The sequence below is a fragment of the Solanum pennellii genome, chromosome 7, assembly GCF_001406875.1.
Source record: "Solanum pennellii chromosome 7, SPENNV200".
Taxonomy (NCBI): domain Eukaryota; kingdom Viridiplantae; phylum Streptophyta; class Magnoliopsida; order Solanales; family Solanaceae; genus Solanum; species Solanum pennellii.
Window position 1 is genome coordinate 3,659,788 of NC_028643.1, and position 18,589 is coordinate 3,678,376.

An 18,589-nucleotide genomic window follows, 5' to 3' on the forward strand; every position below is an offset into this window, starting at 1 on the left:
ATATTATAATTATAGAATTACGAACTCTAACCCTTTTCTTAAGTTATTTTATAGGTGGTGATAAAAGAATTTTAAGGCATTATTTTAGGATCATACATCATATTCATAGAATTGTATTTTCTAAATAATTCTAAGTGTTTTTCCATGAATCTTTTTTACAAGTTTCAAGAGTTGATATGAAAAATATGTTCGTTCATAAATTTTGAAATTTTAAAAATAACAAAAAAATATTTCACTTTATATTATTCATATAAATTCAAAAGCTACTTCAATCTATATTTATAGGAAAACATAACTGCCCAATTTTCAAATTTTATTTTTTTCATCAAAAATAAATATTACAAGTACCTACAATTTTCATAGTAATGCCCCCAATTATTTCTAAACCCCTCTTCGTAGAGTTTTTCCTTCAATTCTCTATCGTCTTGAGTATTCTAAGTACGTAAATTGACACAACAATTTAAAAGTACTTCGTTTATTTTATCTATGGAAACATTAAAATAATTATTTTATTTATATATCACATGCTAAGTATCGTTAATCAGTCTAATAAAAACATTTTGAATATTAAGTTGATAGTGACTTTTCAACAATCTATTTGTTATCCTTCAACAAGTACAAAAGAAATTTAAACAAACTCACAAAATTGCAATCATTATTACTATTATAAATGATTAATATACTTAATCATGGAGTACAATTAATTTTCTCAATCATCTCTTGTTCTTGTGATTGATTTTCTTTCTTCTTTTTGCTAGCTTTAATATCACCATATAGGTAAGAAATAAAACCCCATATAGAAAGTACAAGAGAAACACCTTTTTCTGGTGTAAATTTTTCACCATAAAAAACAACACCTAATATTTCAGTAACAGGAAGTAAAACAGTAATTAAAATGCCAGAGACTAATGATGATGAAAAATAAATAACTCCAATGGCACCTAAGAAAAAACATTGCCAAAGTATTGCTGACCATATTATAACAATATAATATCTAGCTTCTCCAAGTTCAAATGATTTTGCCTCCCTTGACATTGCCTGCATGTTTAAGCGTCATACGGAAGCTAATAAATTATTTATGATAATATCATGTTATTTAGCGATATATAATTGTCACAGACATATTCAGAATTGGAGATTTATAAATTCTCTGTAACGATCATAAGTTAATATATGTGCAATAATAATTGAGATGATAGTTACATTTTTATATGTATATTTTATTATATCTATAGTTTCTGGTGAACTTATATAGTACGAAAACATGAAACTAGTAAGCTTAAAAATAAGATAAATAACAACCTACTCAAGGTGCATGTTTCAATGATTAAAGTCAGAAATTTAACCAAATGATGTCAAAATATAAAAGAGGAAATACATAAAGATTAAGTTCAAGAAAATTCAACAGAATTTTTCACAAGAATAATCACATTTTTTCCCTTTGTATATTGGTTCAATAAAAAAAAAGTGAGAATAAAATAAAATTTTTAGTGAAATTTTCAATAGAAAAATAGTGATTTTTTAATACTGTGCCCACTGCCCCCAACACAAAAGAGAGAGAGAAGGACATGACTAATAACAGATTTAAAAAAGAAATAATTTTTATTCGATATTTAATATTTGCATTGAAATTTGATTAATTCAAATTCATGCAATATACTCAAACGTGAAATATCTAATTAAGGAAGAAATTGTTTCATCTAGGGGCGGAGCCAACTTTCTGTTAGGGGGTTCATTCGAACCCCTTTCGACAAAAAATTTTACTTGGTTAAAATTATTTTTTAGGTATATCTAATAAATATCAACCCTCTTTCAATTAATTTGTATTTTTATTCTTCGGATATTAAATCTCTTATTAAAAATTCTAACTCCGCTGCTGATCTCATTCACTGTATCATAATTTTTTTGGCGGAGGATGAAATATAATAATAAAGTTGTCATTGTATGGGAGTCCACTTTGTTGAATCCAGAGCCTTAACTTTTAGAATTTGTTAGAAGTCAATTATTCATGATAAAGATGGACAACAAAGTTTGATAGTGGAATTTTATTCAAGACTAGAGGACTTTGCTACTTCATCACTGACTTAGATATTATCAATTTTCTTGGTCTTATTCTTAACTTTATTTATATTAAATGGACAAAATTGCATTGAAAATAGGCACTTCATATGATGATGCCAATGAATTAAAATATCTTCTTTTTAAGTGGGAAAATATATGCATGTCAAGACACTAACTAAAAGTTAAAATTAATGTCACATCAAAAATTATTTATTATCGACTAAATTTTAGGTGAGACATAATTCACAAAGTTATCTTGTGCTAATAAATAACACTAGTATATGAAATTATGTGTGTGCATGCATAACCAAAAGTATAATTGATTGAAATCTAAATTTTATGCAGTTAAAAATTCCATTCAACAAAAAGTTCTTTTACCAAGTTAAGATGATCAGTTTTATCTTTTTACCATTTTTAAAAAATACAATTTATTTTTATTTATTACTCATGCTATACATTATTTTTTAAAATCTAAGATTATAGATCAATTAATATGGATATTATCATAGAATATTCATATTGATTAATATATTTAATGAGAGGCGTAAAAAGTTTAAAGTGGACAAAAAAAAGTGAATAATAGATTCCCTCCGTTTCATTATTAGAAGGACTATTTACTTATTTTCTCTGCATTTATAATCACACTATTTATATATATATATATATATNAACCCCTTTTCAGCCTACGTGGCACTAGTTTGAAAAAAAAGTCAACCATCATTACCCACAAGATAGTGCCACGTAGGCCGAAAAGGGGCAGAAAATTATTTAAAAAATAAGTTCAGGGGGATAATAAGACCTTAGTATAGTATAAATGTCTCTCTTAGATTTCGAACATAGGTTGAGAGGGTACTTGTGCATTATCCTTTTTTTTATATATATAAAGGGTGTGTAAAGTCTAAACTGGATGTATTATCTTCCTTTTTATTCATCACTAAAGTCTAAATAATGTGATTCAAAAATATCTGTTATTTTAAAAACTAGCTAGAAAGAACGATTTGTCTTTTTTTAAATCACCCTAAATATTCAAACATGATATATATAGTCTTAGACTTAGTTACTAATCTAAGAAAGCTAGAGGCCGGCAAGCTTAAATTAGTTAAATATTTCTTTCTATTAGTTCAATAAAATGTTTTTCTTAATTAATATTTTTCCTTTTAATAATAGTTGTCTACTATTCGATGACACAATGAAACACATTTTAAGAAATAATAAATAATAAGGGATAATATTATTATACTATCCTTTGAATAACAAACGTATAATAAATACAAAAGAATAAATTATTTCCTGATTTTTTTAAACTGGACAAATATTACTAACAATTATTTTTAATATGATGAACAAATAAAAATAATCGAGAAAGTACATCAGAACCTTAATTAATGACAGATTAAAAAAAGGAGGAAAGTACATGGTTAGTGATTATAATCAGAGTTTAATTATTAGCCTGTCATAATTAGTTAATTAGCTAATTATACTTCATCTTTAATTTACAATGATAATTTCAATGACTCAAAAGCAAAGTCATCAAAAAGAAAAAAAGAAGAAAAACCTCAACCACAACAAACTAAAATGACTGGAAAAAAAGGACCTATTTTGATATATCTAAGAAGGAAAAATCTTTTCTCTGGAAAATTTGGTCAGAATGGTACTATGTTATTTTACTTTTTTTAAAAAAAAAAAACATTTTAACCTTTTTAATTTTAATATATTTTAATAAATAAAAACGAAAAAAATCGTTTCATTTTAAAATATAAAAAAAATCATAGACTTCTTAAATTTTTTGGCCATTTAACATTACTCAGCTAATTAATAATATTGTACTTTCATTTATTTTTTACTTGCCTAATATATATATATATATTTAATTTTATTTAAACATCTCCACTTTAACATATCAAGAGAAAGACGATTATGTTTAAAAAAAATTCATCTGTTCAAAATTTTGATGGAGGTAGTTATTTGATATCTATATATGTTGATGGACTGACTCGAACACTACGATTATGCGAAGAAAAAATGATTGTGTTAAAAGAGGAAGAAGGAGAGACAAACCTGAAAGTCCTTGTTTATTATCATCCCAATTGTGCAAACCACAGTAGAAAAAATGCAATAGACAGCTTGAATCTCCATAACAAGTGTGTAAGTGATTCCTTGTTTTGCCTTTTTGTACAACAACTCAAACAAAGGCAAAATAAGTCCATACAAAGCTGCAGCTCCAAGTGTCATGATAAACCCTAGAATATACTCCTTTCTAGACTCCCCGTTGGGTCGGTCACCGTTCGCGTGGAGGGCCAATACCACCGCGCCAAGTGTCAGTAGAAAAATCGAGTTGATTGAGTAGGACGTGAACTTTTGCTTTACAAGAAGGAAAGCAAAGCCCGCGGTAAAAGCAAGTTGAGAAGCTATGAGAAGTGCTGACGTGGACACAGGTAATTTAGCCACGCCATAAGCGTAGAGATAATTATCAAATCCAGTCAGGATCCCAATCCCGATACTCGCTACAAAGATCCTAGGAGTCATCAAAATGAATTTTGTATTATTGTTATTGTTATCGTTATCGTTATCAGATAATTCACGACGGTTGAAGTAAGAGAAAGATAGAGGGATGAGAACAATTGGCCAACCAACCGTTTCTAACCAACTTGATAGCCAAATTCTTTCACCTCCTTTGAGAAAATAAAGACGGGTGATTAAAGGGCCACCACAATTTCCTATAGCTAAAATTATACAATTTATAGCTAGTAGAAACTTCTTCGTTCTCGATGAATCTTCTTGAATCGTCATTTAATTTTTTATGAATTGAAGGTATTATCTTCTTTTAAGTTTGAGTAGTGACTTATAATATGTACGAACAAGTTAAATATATAGATATCTTGTGGGCCAAATTTGTCAAAAATATTATTTTATTTTCGTCCGTTTTAAGGATTTTTGTTTTACAATAAATTAAAACATATAAAAAATTGTAATCAATACAAACAGAAAAAAAAACAAAGTTCAAAAGATGCTTAATTATAAAAAAATATATATATTTTATTGGTTGCCGAATTTAAGGATTTTTTTTACGATAAACCAAAAAATATAAAAAGAAAATTAACCGATAAAAAAAAAAGTTCAAAGATGCTTAAATTCTAATCTATTTGTGAAAAACAATCTACACATAATTTTGAAGGTCTTTTAACTACATGTATTTTTTTCATCTTTTTTATATGAGCTGATTTAAAGTATGAGCGTAAAATTATTTAGTTTTGATGTAAATTCACATATAAATTATTCAATCCTCAAAAAAATTTATATATTTAAAAATTCTATTAAAAATATGATAAATCATAATTGTTAATAATTTGAAATATTTTGAGAATAGTGAATTACAATGAAATTTTGGATATCAAATATCATAATATAAGGTTCTTAGCAATGCAAAACTTATTTTTCGTTTTGAATTTTTTTTTTCTAAAAAGATATTCTATCGCATAATTACAAAAACATCTTAACTGGGCCAGTCAGCTAGATGATGTAAATTTGTTTTTTAATTCAAAATATCAATAATGGCCAAAAAAAAAAAAAAGATCAATGAGATGAAAAGTGCCTTCAACAAATGGGCAAATTGGAAAGATTAGTCAGTCAAATATATTATTTTGTATTAAAAATATCACCGATATATATGAAAAATATACTCTTTTACTATTATCATTTTAATCGATAATATATACAATATATTTAGAGAGATCAATTTGCCTCCCCCAAATAAAAAAGGATATAAAAATAGGTGTGTGCAAAAATTAAACTGATCGATAAATTGACCATTGGTTTGTTGTTACTTGAATATTGGGTTAACGGTTTTATAGAAAAAAATTACTGGGTTATTGTTTGGTATTGATTTTTAATATTGGGTAAATCGATAACCCATTAAGACTATTAATTAGACTACTTTTGCTTGTACATAAATATTATATATTAATTTCAATATCTTACTAGTTACTATATTTGTCCCTTAACCTTCAATTTACACTTCATAATGACTTTGAGTTGACAATTTCACATTATACAAAACGTTAAACTCTAAAGTAAGAACCTTATTCTTCTTAATTTCTCTTTGTGCTACATTTGTATAGTTCTTTTCTTGTTTGTTATTATTGTTTCTATTTTATGAGTATTTGTAAAGTTATATTATTGTGTTTTGGGAAAAGGGTCTGATATACCCCTCAACTTTGTCATTTAGAGCTGATATACCCCTTGTTATGAAAGTGGCTCATATATACCCCTACTTGTAAACAAATGGCTCACATATACCCTTTTCCTCTAACGGAAATGAAAAAAAATTATTTTAATCTAAATTTTCATTATTTTTTTCTAAAAAATATAATCCCATATGAGTAAATTTAATCCTCGTCAAACATTTTTTTTTTACTTTTTTTTTGTTTCAATGACTAATTTATAATTATTATTTTGATAATCAAATTTATTTATGTTTCACTAATATACTTGTAAAACTTAATGTAGATGACCAAATTTTTTCTTCGAATACGAAATTAAATTACTATACACACAAAAAAATAGTTTAAATTTTTATTCTTTAAACTAAGGAATGAAAGTAAACAACAAAATAAGAATAAGAAATTCAAATAATTATAATAAAAGAAGTTAAAAAATAATTTATGTATGAAAAAAATTAAAATATGCCTTGAACTTTGATAGAAGAATCATATATACCCCTAAATAATTTTTTTAAAAAAAATTAGAAGTAATAAATATAAATTTAAAACTAATTTTTTAACTTCCGTTAAATGAAGGGTATATGTGAGTCATTTGGCAACTGCAGGGGTATATGTGAGTCGTTTGTATAACGGTAAGGGCATATATGAGCCACTTTTATAACGAGGGGTATATCAGCTCCAAATGACAAAGTTGAGGGGTATATCAGACCCTTTTCCCTTGTGTTTTTGCATCAAATATATTAGAAAAGTCAAATATTTGTTTTATAAATATTTTCTTATTGGTTAAACCGAAAATCGAACCATTAAAGATCAAAATGGGATCAAAACCGATAAATCATAAATCGATAAAAAAATATCTTATTGATTTAGTTATTGATTTAACATATTTGAAATTTAAAAACTAATAAATCAAACCAATAATACATAAAATTGAATCGAACCAACCGATGCAAACCTCAATATAAAAGCCATTTAATTGCCAGTAGAATTTCTTAATCAGTTGAATAGGTAGGATCATTTAAAGATTTGTTTAGATGGTACTTGATCTAGCGTATACTTTACAGATTTTTTAATTAAAAAAATTATATTTTTTTATTTAAACTTTGTATATTAGCAAAATATTTACGGAATCTATTGAGTAGAAGACCGTAAAGACTATTGATACACCAAATATTGTATTAAAATATTTAATTGTAACTCAATTAATAGAACTATATTAGCATGTGATAATTCTGAAAATCTAAAGACTTTTAAATTTTGAAGCCGTCAAACAATGAATAATTAATATTTTCATACTTTATGATGAGAAAGTAAAACTAGAAAATTTTATAATTAAGCTTACTTTCTTTTAGTCCAATAATCGTTTGCTAAATTAACATTCTTTTTGACATTACTATTTTTTTTATTCGGTGTTCAGAATCTATATTAATACTTCGAATAAATTTGAGTTATACATTACATAACTTATTTAGGAATGACGCTTTCAACATGATTTTTTTCATACCAAAACTCAAACATGTGACCCTTATTTAAAATAAAACAATCTCACCTCTGTCCCACAACTCATGTTGATATCATCTTTACTAAATTAACTAAACAAATGAGAATTGTTTCTAGAAGAGCAACCCAAAAAGAAAGGGACCCTTTAACTTTATTATATATCAAATTTTAAATTTAGAACTCAAAATTTAAGTTATCACTACAATAAAAATAACTTTTCGTGATATTAAATATTGACATTAATAAAGAGTTCTAAAGTCTTTACCGACATTAGTTAAGTGCTATTAGAACTAAGAAGAGATCAAATACAACCAGGAAACTGCAATAGTATTTGAAAAAAAAGAACAGAATGAAAAGCAGGGAACCAACAATATCGCTAAAGACTTTAAAGACATATAAAAAGAGTGACAATTATCGCTAAAAATACATATTTAATGACGATTAAGAATTAAATGCCATAAATAATTATTTTTGTTATAGTGTATATATTTAATGACGATTACGAATTAAATGCCATAAATAATTATTTTTGTTATAGTATATATAAGCACGATCTATATTCATCATTGAGTTCATATGTTAGTATAATTGAGATTCAAGCCTATCATCTGTTATAATTTTAATATGTTTTTCATACATAAATTTATTTTTTGTATTAAATATATTGGAATTTATTTTATGTATTAAATATATTGGAATCAAATGAAATATTTTTTATATATATATCTGATAACGACACTATAAATTTCCCTTTAATATTTGCCTATCTTTGTTGACCAAATAGACTAATAGAGTTTGACTTGGAAAATAATGTTATGATATAAAATGGACAGGGTGGAAAAAAAAGTATATTGTATATCGAAATTATAAACTTTCCCTTGATAGATAGAAGAGAAATTCAAATCAAATTTTTAGATTATAGATAACAATTTTGTAACACTCCAATTATATTAATGATTCTTAAAATCTTGAGCTAACACCGTTATAAAGAATAATGATTGATATTTATGTCCTAATATACGATCACAACAATTTGGTATATAACACTAAAATATATATATGTATATATATATATGTATATATATATATATATATATATTTATACTTTAGTGCCTTGAATTATTTATAATTGTCTCATATGTATAGATTTTTTTATATATATGGTCAAATCAACCACACATCTATTTAAGAATTAATATTATAATTTTTAAATCTATTTTTTAATTTCTACTTATAACATTTTAATTATAAGTGTTAACAAATTAGTTTTAATTATATATTCAATAATTATATTTTATTAATTAATTAATTATATATTATTAACTGATATTAATATGTGAGAGAAATAATATTAATGAGAAATAGACGTTTGTAATTATCTATTACAGATTTTTTAACTTATCACGTGAATTCCACCCTCACGTTACTTGCAAAATATCTTTCCATATATATAGTAATTTATAATTGGCAAAATAAATCTTTTCCTTGATTTTCTCCTAATTAGTCGATTTTTATTTTGATTATTTTATTATCCTAAGATAAATATTGATTACTACTCAAATACTTTTTATTTATTAATGTCTATTGGGGCCTTCAACTTTTTAGAAAATTAAATTCATTACCGTATGCTTTATCATGTAATTTTCTCTCTTTTTAATTTATGTTTTTTAATTTTTTTTTAATTTTTAATTTTGATATTAGTTTTATTTTTTTTTAATTTGATATTTTAGAAATAAGAATTTTATAATTCAGGTAGCTTTTATAATAATTTTAAATTCCAAGTACAATCTATGCTTTCATAGTTAAAAATTGAGAAGGGTCCCAATTTCATTAATAGTGTTTTCTTTTATTCTCTACCTCTTTTCGAATTTAATAAAATGAAAGATTTTTAAAAAAATATGTGTCATCATACTTTAGTGCCTTGAACTATTTGTAATTGTCTCTTATATAAATATATTTTTTCTTGTATATGGCTAGGAATTTTGTCCATCACAAATTAAATGTAAGAAGGCTAATTATTTTAAATTAATTTGCACAACTTTTTAATTAATAATCACTTAATTTAAAGATGAAAATAATTCATCACTTCATCCGTCTAAATAATTGACATTTTTCAATTTTCGAAAATTAATTTAATTATTTTTTAAAATTACATAAAGTAAATTAATTTAACATTTTAATATTAAATATAAAATTTAAAAAAATACAATAAACTGTAATTTTCCTCATATTACTTTAGTGAGGCCTAAAGGAAACGGGGTATGTTCGGGGGTGACTCGACGGCGTTAAAAAAAGATATGTGTCTTAGACCCTCAAATTTAAGAGGCCTCATTTTTTATAATAATAGGTTATAAGTTATTATTTTTTAACAAATATCGAATTCTAATTGTAGAAAAAGTAAACATTTCATGAAAAATGAAGGAATTAATAGAAGAAATTGACATATTTGGAGTACTATATCTAATAAAAAATAATTTAAAATAAGAATGATTATATTATCGGATGAGAACTAGAAGAAATAAATTATATAAAAGTTATTAACAATTTAAATTTAAAACGTCGTTTGATTTTTGCTTTAGGCCATTAATACGCTTGAGCCACTCTTGATATGTTAAACAAATAAAAGAAAACAGAATGCTCACACAAATGAGAAAATAGTTGAAAAATATGAAAGAAAACAAATTCTATCTTAGAGTGAATTTAGTTTTTCTGTCCATCTTTATTAGTTTATATTATACTAAAAATAAATATTCATTTTAATTTGTTTAGTTAGAAAAATTAAGAACATTAAATTTAATATATTCAAAAGATAATACAATAAGATTGCCATTAGATTTATTATTTTTTTAAAAAATATATCAAATCAATACAGAACAAATAAAAAATGAACGAAGAAAATATTATTTTAGCCTTAAAAGAATGGTATTGGTCAAAGAATATAATAGACAAACAATGGTGTATTGATTTACTGAAATTGACCCAAATGCACAATGCTATTCATATAAACATCAATACATAGTAGTGTTCATCCCACCCAAGCTCTCATAAGAAATTTCAGCCACAATAACTACTCTTGATTTTGTTATTTCTTTGTCCACTTTTTAGGAAAAAGAAGACATCCACAACTAGTGTTGAACCATTTTAGGTATTCATAATTATGCTGAATATACACTAGCGGGGCTATGTATCGATCCGTTTGATTCGATTTTAAAGTTTATTACTTTAACTTATTGATTGTTGATCGTTTCGATTATCAGCTAAAGCTATAGTTTAAGAAAATTGTAAATGGCAGCTACAATTTCACAGAATCTTGCTATTCACATGAGTTGTATTATTTGCCTAATTTGTACGCATTCAAAATTTGAACAATTCGCTTGATTTGCACATGTGTGTGCCAATGACTTGTCGAATGTGCTAAATTGGTCGATCTAGAGGTCTAGTTTTTGACGATGAACTTTGATTGACCTGAAATTTGATTGGTTCGTCGACAACAACCTAGTGAGAAATACTCACCGCCTTGTTGTGGTCAAGGACTTCTTTTGTCCATTCAAAACCGTTTTGATGGGGTTTTGGCCATTTTTCTATTTTCCAAAAAGTTCAAAATCCAATTATTTTTTTTAAAAAAAAAACTAGTAGTGTTAGGGTTCACCCCAAGTGCTTATCAATGACTTATATATGAGTTTAAATGTTGTCATTGGTCCTCTTTCCCATCGAATAAACTTGTATATTATGACATTGTTTTTAGTCTCTTCATTTGATGACTCGTTTCAACTTGTATATCAAGAGACTATAGAGATTATATTTACCTAACCACTCTTAATGGATTACTCTATAACTGAATTGGACTTGTCTTGTTTAAGTGATACTATATCTGAACATATATTTTTCTGAATATTTTTGTTTTACTAATGAATCTAACCTTTCATCAGCATGATTATATGTGTCTTGTGTTACTGTTTTTTAGAATGTATGCCTAATAATCTATTTTAAGAATCTCTTATATTAAGGGCCCGTTTGGATGGGCTTAATAAAAGCAGCTTTAAAAAAGTACTTTTGAAAGTGCTGAAACTTATTTTTAAAATAAGCAGTTATGTGTTTGGATAAAAGTGCTGAAGTTGCTATGCCAAACGTGAAAAGGGAAAAATGGAAGAAAGAGATGTTAGGGTTATGTTGTAATTTGGAGATTGTATAAAAATATTAAGGGCAAAAAGATAAAAATGTGGTCAACTTAAAACAGCTTATAAGCTAAAAAAAAAAAAGCACCCCTACCCTAGCTTTTAACTTTTGGCTTAAAATAAGTTTTTTTTAACTTAAAATAAGCTATTTTGAGTATTGCCAAACAGCTAAATAAGTCAAAAATCAACTTTTAAGTCAGTTTGACTAAGCTTTTAAGCTGAGCCAAACAGGCTCTAACTATGTCTCACTTCAATCCCACCTTTATCATGAACCAAAATAGAGGTCCTAACTATGTATACTGAAAATGAAATCCAGATAGTGTCATAACTGCTTAAGGTTTCAAATTTGTGTTGGTTGGTGAATGCTTTTGAAAAATCTGAGTATGGCACTTTCAAAGTATCTGAACAATCATGTTGTAAGTTTTTGAATTTCAAATATATGGGTCTGAAGTTGGGACTACCAAGCTTAATATTTAACCCAAACATTTAAAATTTGAACGACGTGAGTCGTTCAAGTTTTAACAATATGCCAATTAAGTGAATTCTGCTGCCTATAATTACAATCTGTCAAAATGTCTTGCACAGAGAATGGGAATTCACATTGTTATACAGAAAGCACAATAAATACCAGGACAGTCTCCAGATGACTCAACATATTGCTCCAGGCTTAATAGAGTTTTGAGCAAGTCGAAAACCAGAGGGTACTGGGGAAAATATTCTGCTCATCCTGCTGCTAGGACCATTTAAGAGACTGGTGAGATGCACAAACCAATGATAACACTATCAAGTTGTTCATCAGGCTAATTTACAGGTTATCATACCGAGTTTCTGTGCTCGTCCTTTTGCTAATTGCTACCATTCACAACGTCCACGGAAATGCACGTTCAAAGAAGATGATCACTTTGTTCGCAGACTAATCTACAAGTAATCATTGGAAGCTTTTGTGTTCATCCTTCCGCTAACAGCAACCAGTTGGGACTTCTGATGGAAATGCACATCCAAAGAAACCACCACTTTGTTCGGCAGACTATTCTACGGTTGTCAGTGGTGTGATTCAATCAAGAGGGTCAAATGGTGAAATTGCAGAGCTAAGGTACAGCCTTGACTGTGACAGGGCTAACCAGTTCAAGAAGCAGCAGCTGGAGAAAATACACACCAGACCAACCAAGAAAAAAATAGGAACCAAAAACTGGAAACCCTGTTATAGGATGTTGGACAGTTTGTGAAACCTTTGTACAACAGCGTGAAGATCATGCACTTCATACACCTCAATAAGTGACCTAACCGCTCTGAATATTACATCTTTCTTGTGGTTTACAGAAGAGTAGTATTCGGCCTCAAACTGGTTAGGTGATTTCTCAAGAGACATGCAGACCAACTTAAGCCACTCCTCGAAGAAGGATGATTTCTACAGGAATATTAAAGAGAATTAGACAAAGCCTTAAAAGAGATGGTAAATCAAATACAGATTTTAAAGACTAGAAACCTGGGAAGAGAACAAATACAGAAACCTCCACATTAGCAACTCATGTATTTTGGTATTACCTTGTTATTAAGATTCTTCATTTATTTTTCTCTCTATGTTCTCAACCCCGCTCCTGCAATTACATCCTCCCTCCCCCAAAATAATTTCGAAATCTAACGAAAAGATACTATGACTGTAAGACATATCTTGTATAGATATTACTGAGGTTGAGTGGAAGATTCCAATGTAAAATTTGAGTATTTAACTCTTTAGTAAACTTGTCTTTTTGGGTTCGAGCTTTGGATAGGGAGCACTTTTCCCCCCAAAGTGGGAATTCTCGGCACAAATCCAGACTAGGCAGTCCCCCAAAATGGGCAATGATACCCCGCGGGAGGTGGGAGCCCAAAAAAGACTTAAATTCTTTAGTAAAGTGAAATATAACATTTTGTGTAGACATATTGAAAGAGGCTGCATGCAACCTAATGCATATAAATTTATGAATGGTTAAAGGGCCAAATACGTACATGTGCATGTTTATCTGCTTGCATAATAAGGATTACTCTCACCAACCAGTTACCATAGTGCTCACTTTAAGCTGATGACGTCTAGTGGTTGTTACGATGTTACTAATCATATTTGACCAATGGTAAAGAGCCAAGGTAAATCCATAAATGAGAATGCACAATTTTTCTTTCTGTCCCCCAGACAAGGAAAATTCAAGTACCAAAGACCAAAACATTTTATTCCATACAATCCTCAATCGTGTCTGAGGTCAGATGCTCAAAAAATTCAAAACAAACTTGTTTCTAACATCTTAAGAAAACTGAAGTAGCAAGAAGATTCAATTAACAACCCTTTCACTTGGTTAAGATAAGCACACAAAATCCTTCAGTATGCACCATTCAAATAGTGGGACGATGATACATAATTGTTTCCTAGGCTTTAATTTGATATATAGACACTTTTAAGCAATCCTCATATCTATCAGTGAAGACACTTTATCTAATGAAAGCAGGCAAGAAGAGAGCAATACAAGTGTCGTGTTGCTAGGTCAAGCAGCTTGAGTGCTGTTCTCTAGATAGCACAAGCCCAGTAGCTGAAAGCATCACTAGATTACGCTATAACCCGAGTAGAAATGGACACAAAGCTATTTCAACAATTCCCATTTTCGTAGTTCGAATGTAAGTCTTCCTAAATTTTCTATTCCAGTCAACGGCCCTTACCAGGTGATGTCGACGGCCCTTACCAGGTGATACTAGTAATATTTTAATTCATGATACTGAAGAATTTATCTGAATAATACTACGAAGAGGAGTCCAGAAAATTATAATTGCAACTGCTAGATAAAATAGGGGCAACTTCATCGAGAACTTTTAGAATAACATGCTTGTCAATTGTCATTACATCAGAGGTCTCTGAAGACAGTTAGAAGTTGGGGTGTAATAGTATAGCAACTTGGCATATCAAAAGAGACCTATGTTGTCAAACTCTTCGAAATTCTTTTTGCACCCGTGTTGATACGACACAATTGTGGGTGTGGGAGTGAGATCCACATCGAAATTGGTCAACCTACCTTGGGTACTTTGGCTATATTCTGTGACCGAGATGTACATATTTTGGGCTCATGAAGTATGATAATGCTGTTCTGTTAAGTTTTAGTTCAATAGTTTAATTAATCGAAAATATATATTTTGTATGTCGTAATATACATTTATTGGCAACCTAAATTTTATGTGATGAAGAGTCTGACCTCTATATTCACACCCAAGTCTGAGCAACATAGAAAGAAACTCAAATGTGGCAGAAGTAGTTAGAAATTAGGGATACATGGGGATGGAGAAAGATAACGTAGTAATGGAGGGGCATCATGGGGCAATTCCAAGTGAACACACTAAAGAGCAAACACGTTAGGAACTTTGGGAAAGCATAATTACAGCTCTTGATGTTGGTGCAGATAATTTGACTTTTAAAATGTTGATGCATGTACAAGGAAACAACAGATGCACAGATATAAATCGTCTCTCACAAAATCTATTTATAATACAAAGTCTCTCTTTTAATAAAAATTTATAAGGAGATTTTAAAAAAGAAAATTGAATATTCTCAAGCACCGAATTAATACTAAAAGCCTTACTTTCATTAGGAACTCATGGACATGACGATCATCTGTTTTGGAAGTGAGGCCAAGCAAATGCAGCATAGTTGAGGTCAGCTGCAGAAGAAAAATTCAGTAAAAAGCTGTTGGTAAAAAAATAAATGAAGGAGTGATCAAATTTGATCAAGAGGATGAATTTGTCAAAACATTGAACTCATGCCATGGAATTGTTATCCACCAAATACAGAATGAGATAATTTTACCAGCACCTATAATCAATAATTATGACATATATATCAAGTTTAAGATTAAGAAGAAACTTATTCAGCTCATGGATTTTAATAAATAACCCTTTAACTTGGCAGCTTCAACATATGCTTCAAACAGATTCCAAGTTGAGTAACTACACCCCCAGGCTACTACTGACAATTTCATATAGCAACGTTGATAAAGGATATATATATGAAAGTAGTCGAGACCAGAAAGGGTACATAACTTTTTCAGTTTTCAGTAAGAACACGTACAAAACTTGATCTGCTTTATATGAAAAGATAACAAATGTTCAGACATTTCAAAGCATATACAGATATTTGTTATCTCCTTATTGGCTATACTTCTATTTCTTGCATGTCAAAGTATAATGGTTTAGGAGCTCAACCTGCTTTTCAAGCGCCAATCGATATTTCAAATTTGATGGTGACGATATCTCATCAGAACTGAGACTCTCGACAACATGCTGCACACCTTGAAGGACACTAAAGAATGATCTGCCATAATCTGCACCGGACGGGGCCAACCCCATTAAGTCAAAAAGAGAAAAAGCTTAGAGAAATACAAACAAACATGACTAACTTCAACAAAAAGGAGGCTCTCATTTGCACGGATAACTGCATAAAGTATGTTATAGTATAACTTCTATTTTAATAATTTATTTCATACCCTTAGCATGACCTGTCCTATAAGAAGTTTATTTTGGCTCTGCCCTATAACAAAGGTTGATCCTACTTGTTAAGTAACTTTTTTCAGTACCAGTAAGCAACTACTACTACAATGCCTCAATCCCAAACACCCAAACTAGTTCAGAGGAATCCAAACATGTTCTAAAGGAACAGGAAAATAAACCTCTCTGTAAGCCAACTGTGAGATGAGATATAAAAACAAAAGGTAAAAACAATTCACCATTTAAGGTTGCTGGAACAGCCAAAGCTGCAGCTGCTTGTATCCTAATCTTAAAATTGGAGGAATCACGGAGGAGCAGCAAAAGAATGCTAAAAACTGATGACGCCCTGCAATATTAACTTGATAGTCAATATGTACAAACACATTGAAATAAATTGAGGCATGTATGTACAAATAGGGAATACCCGGAAAAAGAATTTCAAACCCATCAAAATAATACAAAATGGAGTAGAAAAGAAGAATTATGCACCACTCAAGAAACTGAATTCAGTTGGTGGAATGTGAAAAAAAAAGAATTACGCAGCAGCATCACGGAACAATCCAGCTATTCTCATTTACATAATGCATCCTAGGACTTTGTCGAAACTGAAAGTAGGGGTGTCAAATGGGCGGGTTGAGTTGAAATTGCAGATATTAAAATGGGTTGAAATAGAGATCGGGTTGGGTTATGCCCCACCCAAGTTTACTTTGGGCTCAAATGGATTGGGCTCAAATGGCTAAAAATCGGTTGGGTCATGACTCGCGCAATTTGACCCGCTTAAATTCAATAAATTAACATAATGTTATTTAACTTTATAACCACAGTTTGAATATCAAATCAATTTTTTTTAAAAAAAATGTTACACATTGATAGATAAATCCTAAGATATAAAATATATAGTAATTCATACCATCAATATAGGAACATACATTACACCGCAAATTAAAAGTCTTAAAACGGGTTGAAATCAAAGATTAAATTTGGCTCAATTGAGGATTCTCTTAAAATGGGCCAAGGCTTGAATGAGTTGAGATTGAACCCAATTCAAATTATCTTGAGCTCAACCCTTAAAATTCTAGGCGGATTACCTATAATTGGGTTCATTTTTGACACCCCTAACCGACAGTGTCACTAGCCTTCCGAATGCCTTCCTATTCTCTTTTAAAAACTATATGCATATGTTAGTAAGATGACAACTCCTATAACCTATCTGCTTCAGACCATCATATCTTAAAATAAGTTCTTAAGTTACTATCAATCAGCACAGCAGGTAATGTAGTTCTATTTAGGGGTGTCAAATGGATGAGTTGGGTTGAAATTAGGAGGGCTAAATGGACTAAAAATTTGAGTTTAATTTGAACAATAATCCAGATTCATAAAGCAATCAATATAATGAGTATCTTTTGCTTAGTCAATTTCATTCATTCATCTAATTTCACTTTACACTACGTATTTGATCAACTATTTTGACCTATTTTTAAGAAATATTAGATCAACTAAAAGATTCTATTATGATTGAAAATATTGAGTACTGTAGTATAAGTAAGAAATTAAAAATTTATCATATATCCATGGCAGAGCTATGTATCGCAAGGGGGTTCATCTAAAGCCTCTTCTTCAAAAAATTACATTGGCAAATTATTTTTTACGTCTATATAGTCGGTATCAAACCCCTTTGGCCTTTTTGTATGTTCGCTTTTTTTTATATTTCGAAGAAGGGGTTTATCCGAACCCTCTTCTTCAAAAAATTACATTGTCAGATTATGTTTTATGTCATAATTGTGTATATAGTAGGTATCAAATCCTTTTGGCTTCTGCATATGTTTACTTCTTTATATTTTGAATCACCTTAGTGAAAATCATGGATCCGCCTATGCATATATCTTCTGATTTTACATTGTTAAAATTTTTATTAAAAGATTTCCCCTTTTCATTTGTTTGTGATCTTCAAGTTCTTGATTGTTCATGTGGTTCCTTGGATACAAGCAGTGTTATGAAAGGCGCTCGCCTCGTCGCCAAAGGCGAGAGGCGAGGCGAGGCGAGGGTGGCTCGCCATTCTCTGGCGAGGCGAGGCGAGGAGAAAAAGGCGAGCCCCTGGCGATCGATGGCGCTGAAATGGCGAGCGAAAGGCGC

At 29.3% G+C, this 18,589-nt stretch overlaps 2 protein-coding genes across 6 annotated transcripts in view; both read right to left on the minus strand.

The window, feature by feature from the left end:
- Window positions 1-635: 635 nt before the first annotated feature.
- Window positions 636-4,912, minus strand: LOC107024496 (purine permease 3-like). The gene is made up of 2 exons (XM_015225483.2): window positions 4,120-4,912; window positions 636-1,038 (listed from the first exon to the last, which is right to left on the minus strand). Exons 1-2 carry the CDS (start codon window positions 4,849-4,851, stop codon window positions 688-690), a joined length of 1,083 nt encoding a protein of 360 aa, XP_015080969.1. The 5' UTR covers window positions 4,852-4,912; the 3' UTR covers window positions 636-687.
- Window positions 4,913-12,394: 7,482 nt separating this feature from the next.
- LOC107026082 (HEAT repeat-containing protein 6) overlaps window positions 12,395-18,589 on the minus strand; it is a 33,283-nt gene continuing 27,088 nt past the window's right edge. For 4 of the 5 annotated variants that reach the window (XM_015226930.2, XM_027918347.1, XM_015226932.2 and 1 more), the window contains 4 exons: window positions 16,696-16,802; window positions 16,175-16,293; window positions 15,556-15,633; window positions 12,395-13,364 (listed from right to left, as the gene is read on the minus strand). In XM_015226930.2, coding sequence (XP_015082416.1) covers window positions 13,158-13,364; window positions 15,556-15,633; window positions 16,175-16,293; window positions 16,696-16,802 — 511 coding nt within the window. In that variant the 3' untranslated portion in view covers window positions 12,395-13,157. The remainder of the gene's footprint in view (window positions 13,365-15,555; window positions 15,634-16,174; window positions 16,294-16,695; window positions 16,803-18,589) is intronic. The other variant, XR_001457515.2, reaches the window with a different exon arrangement.

What these genes read in the sequence shown, in the direction of transcription:
- LOC107024496 (XM_015225483.2), bottom strand. Translation starts at nt 4,851, where the DNA reads ATGACGATTCAAGAAGATTCATCGAGAACGAAGAAGTTTCTACTAGCT. An exon ending in TAATAAACAAGGACTTTCAG is followed by an intron (nt 1,039 to 4,119) that starts GTTTGTCTCTCC and finishes TTAAACATGCAG; the next exon opens with GCAATGTCAAGGGAGGCAAA.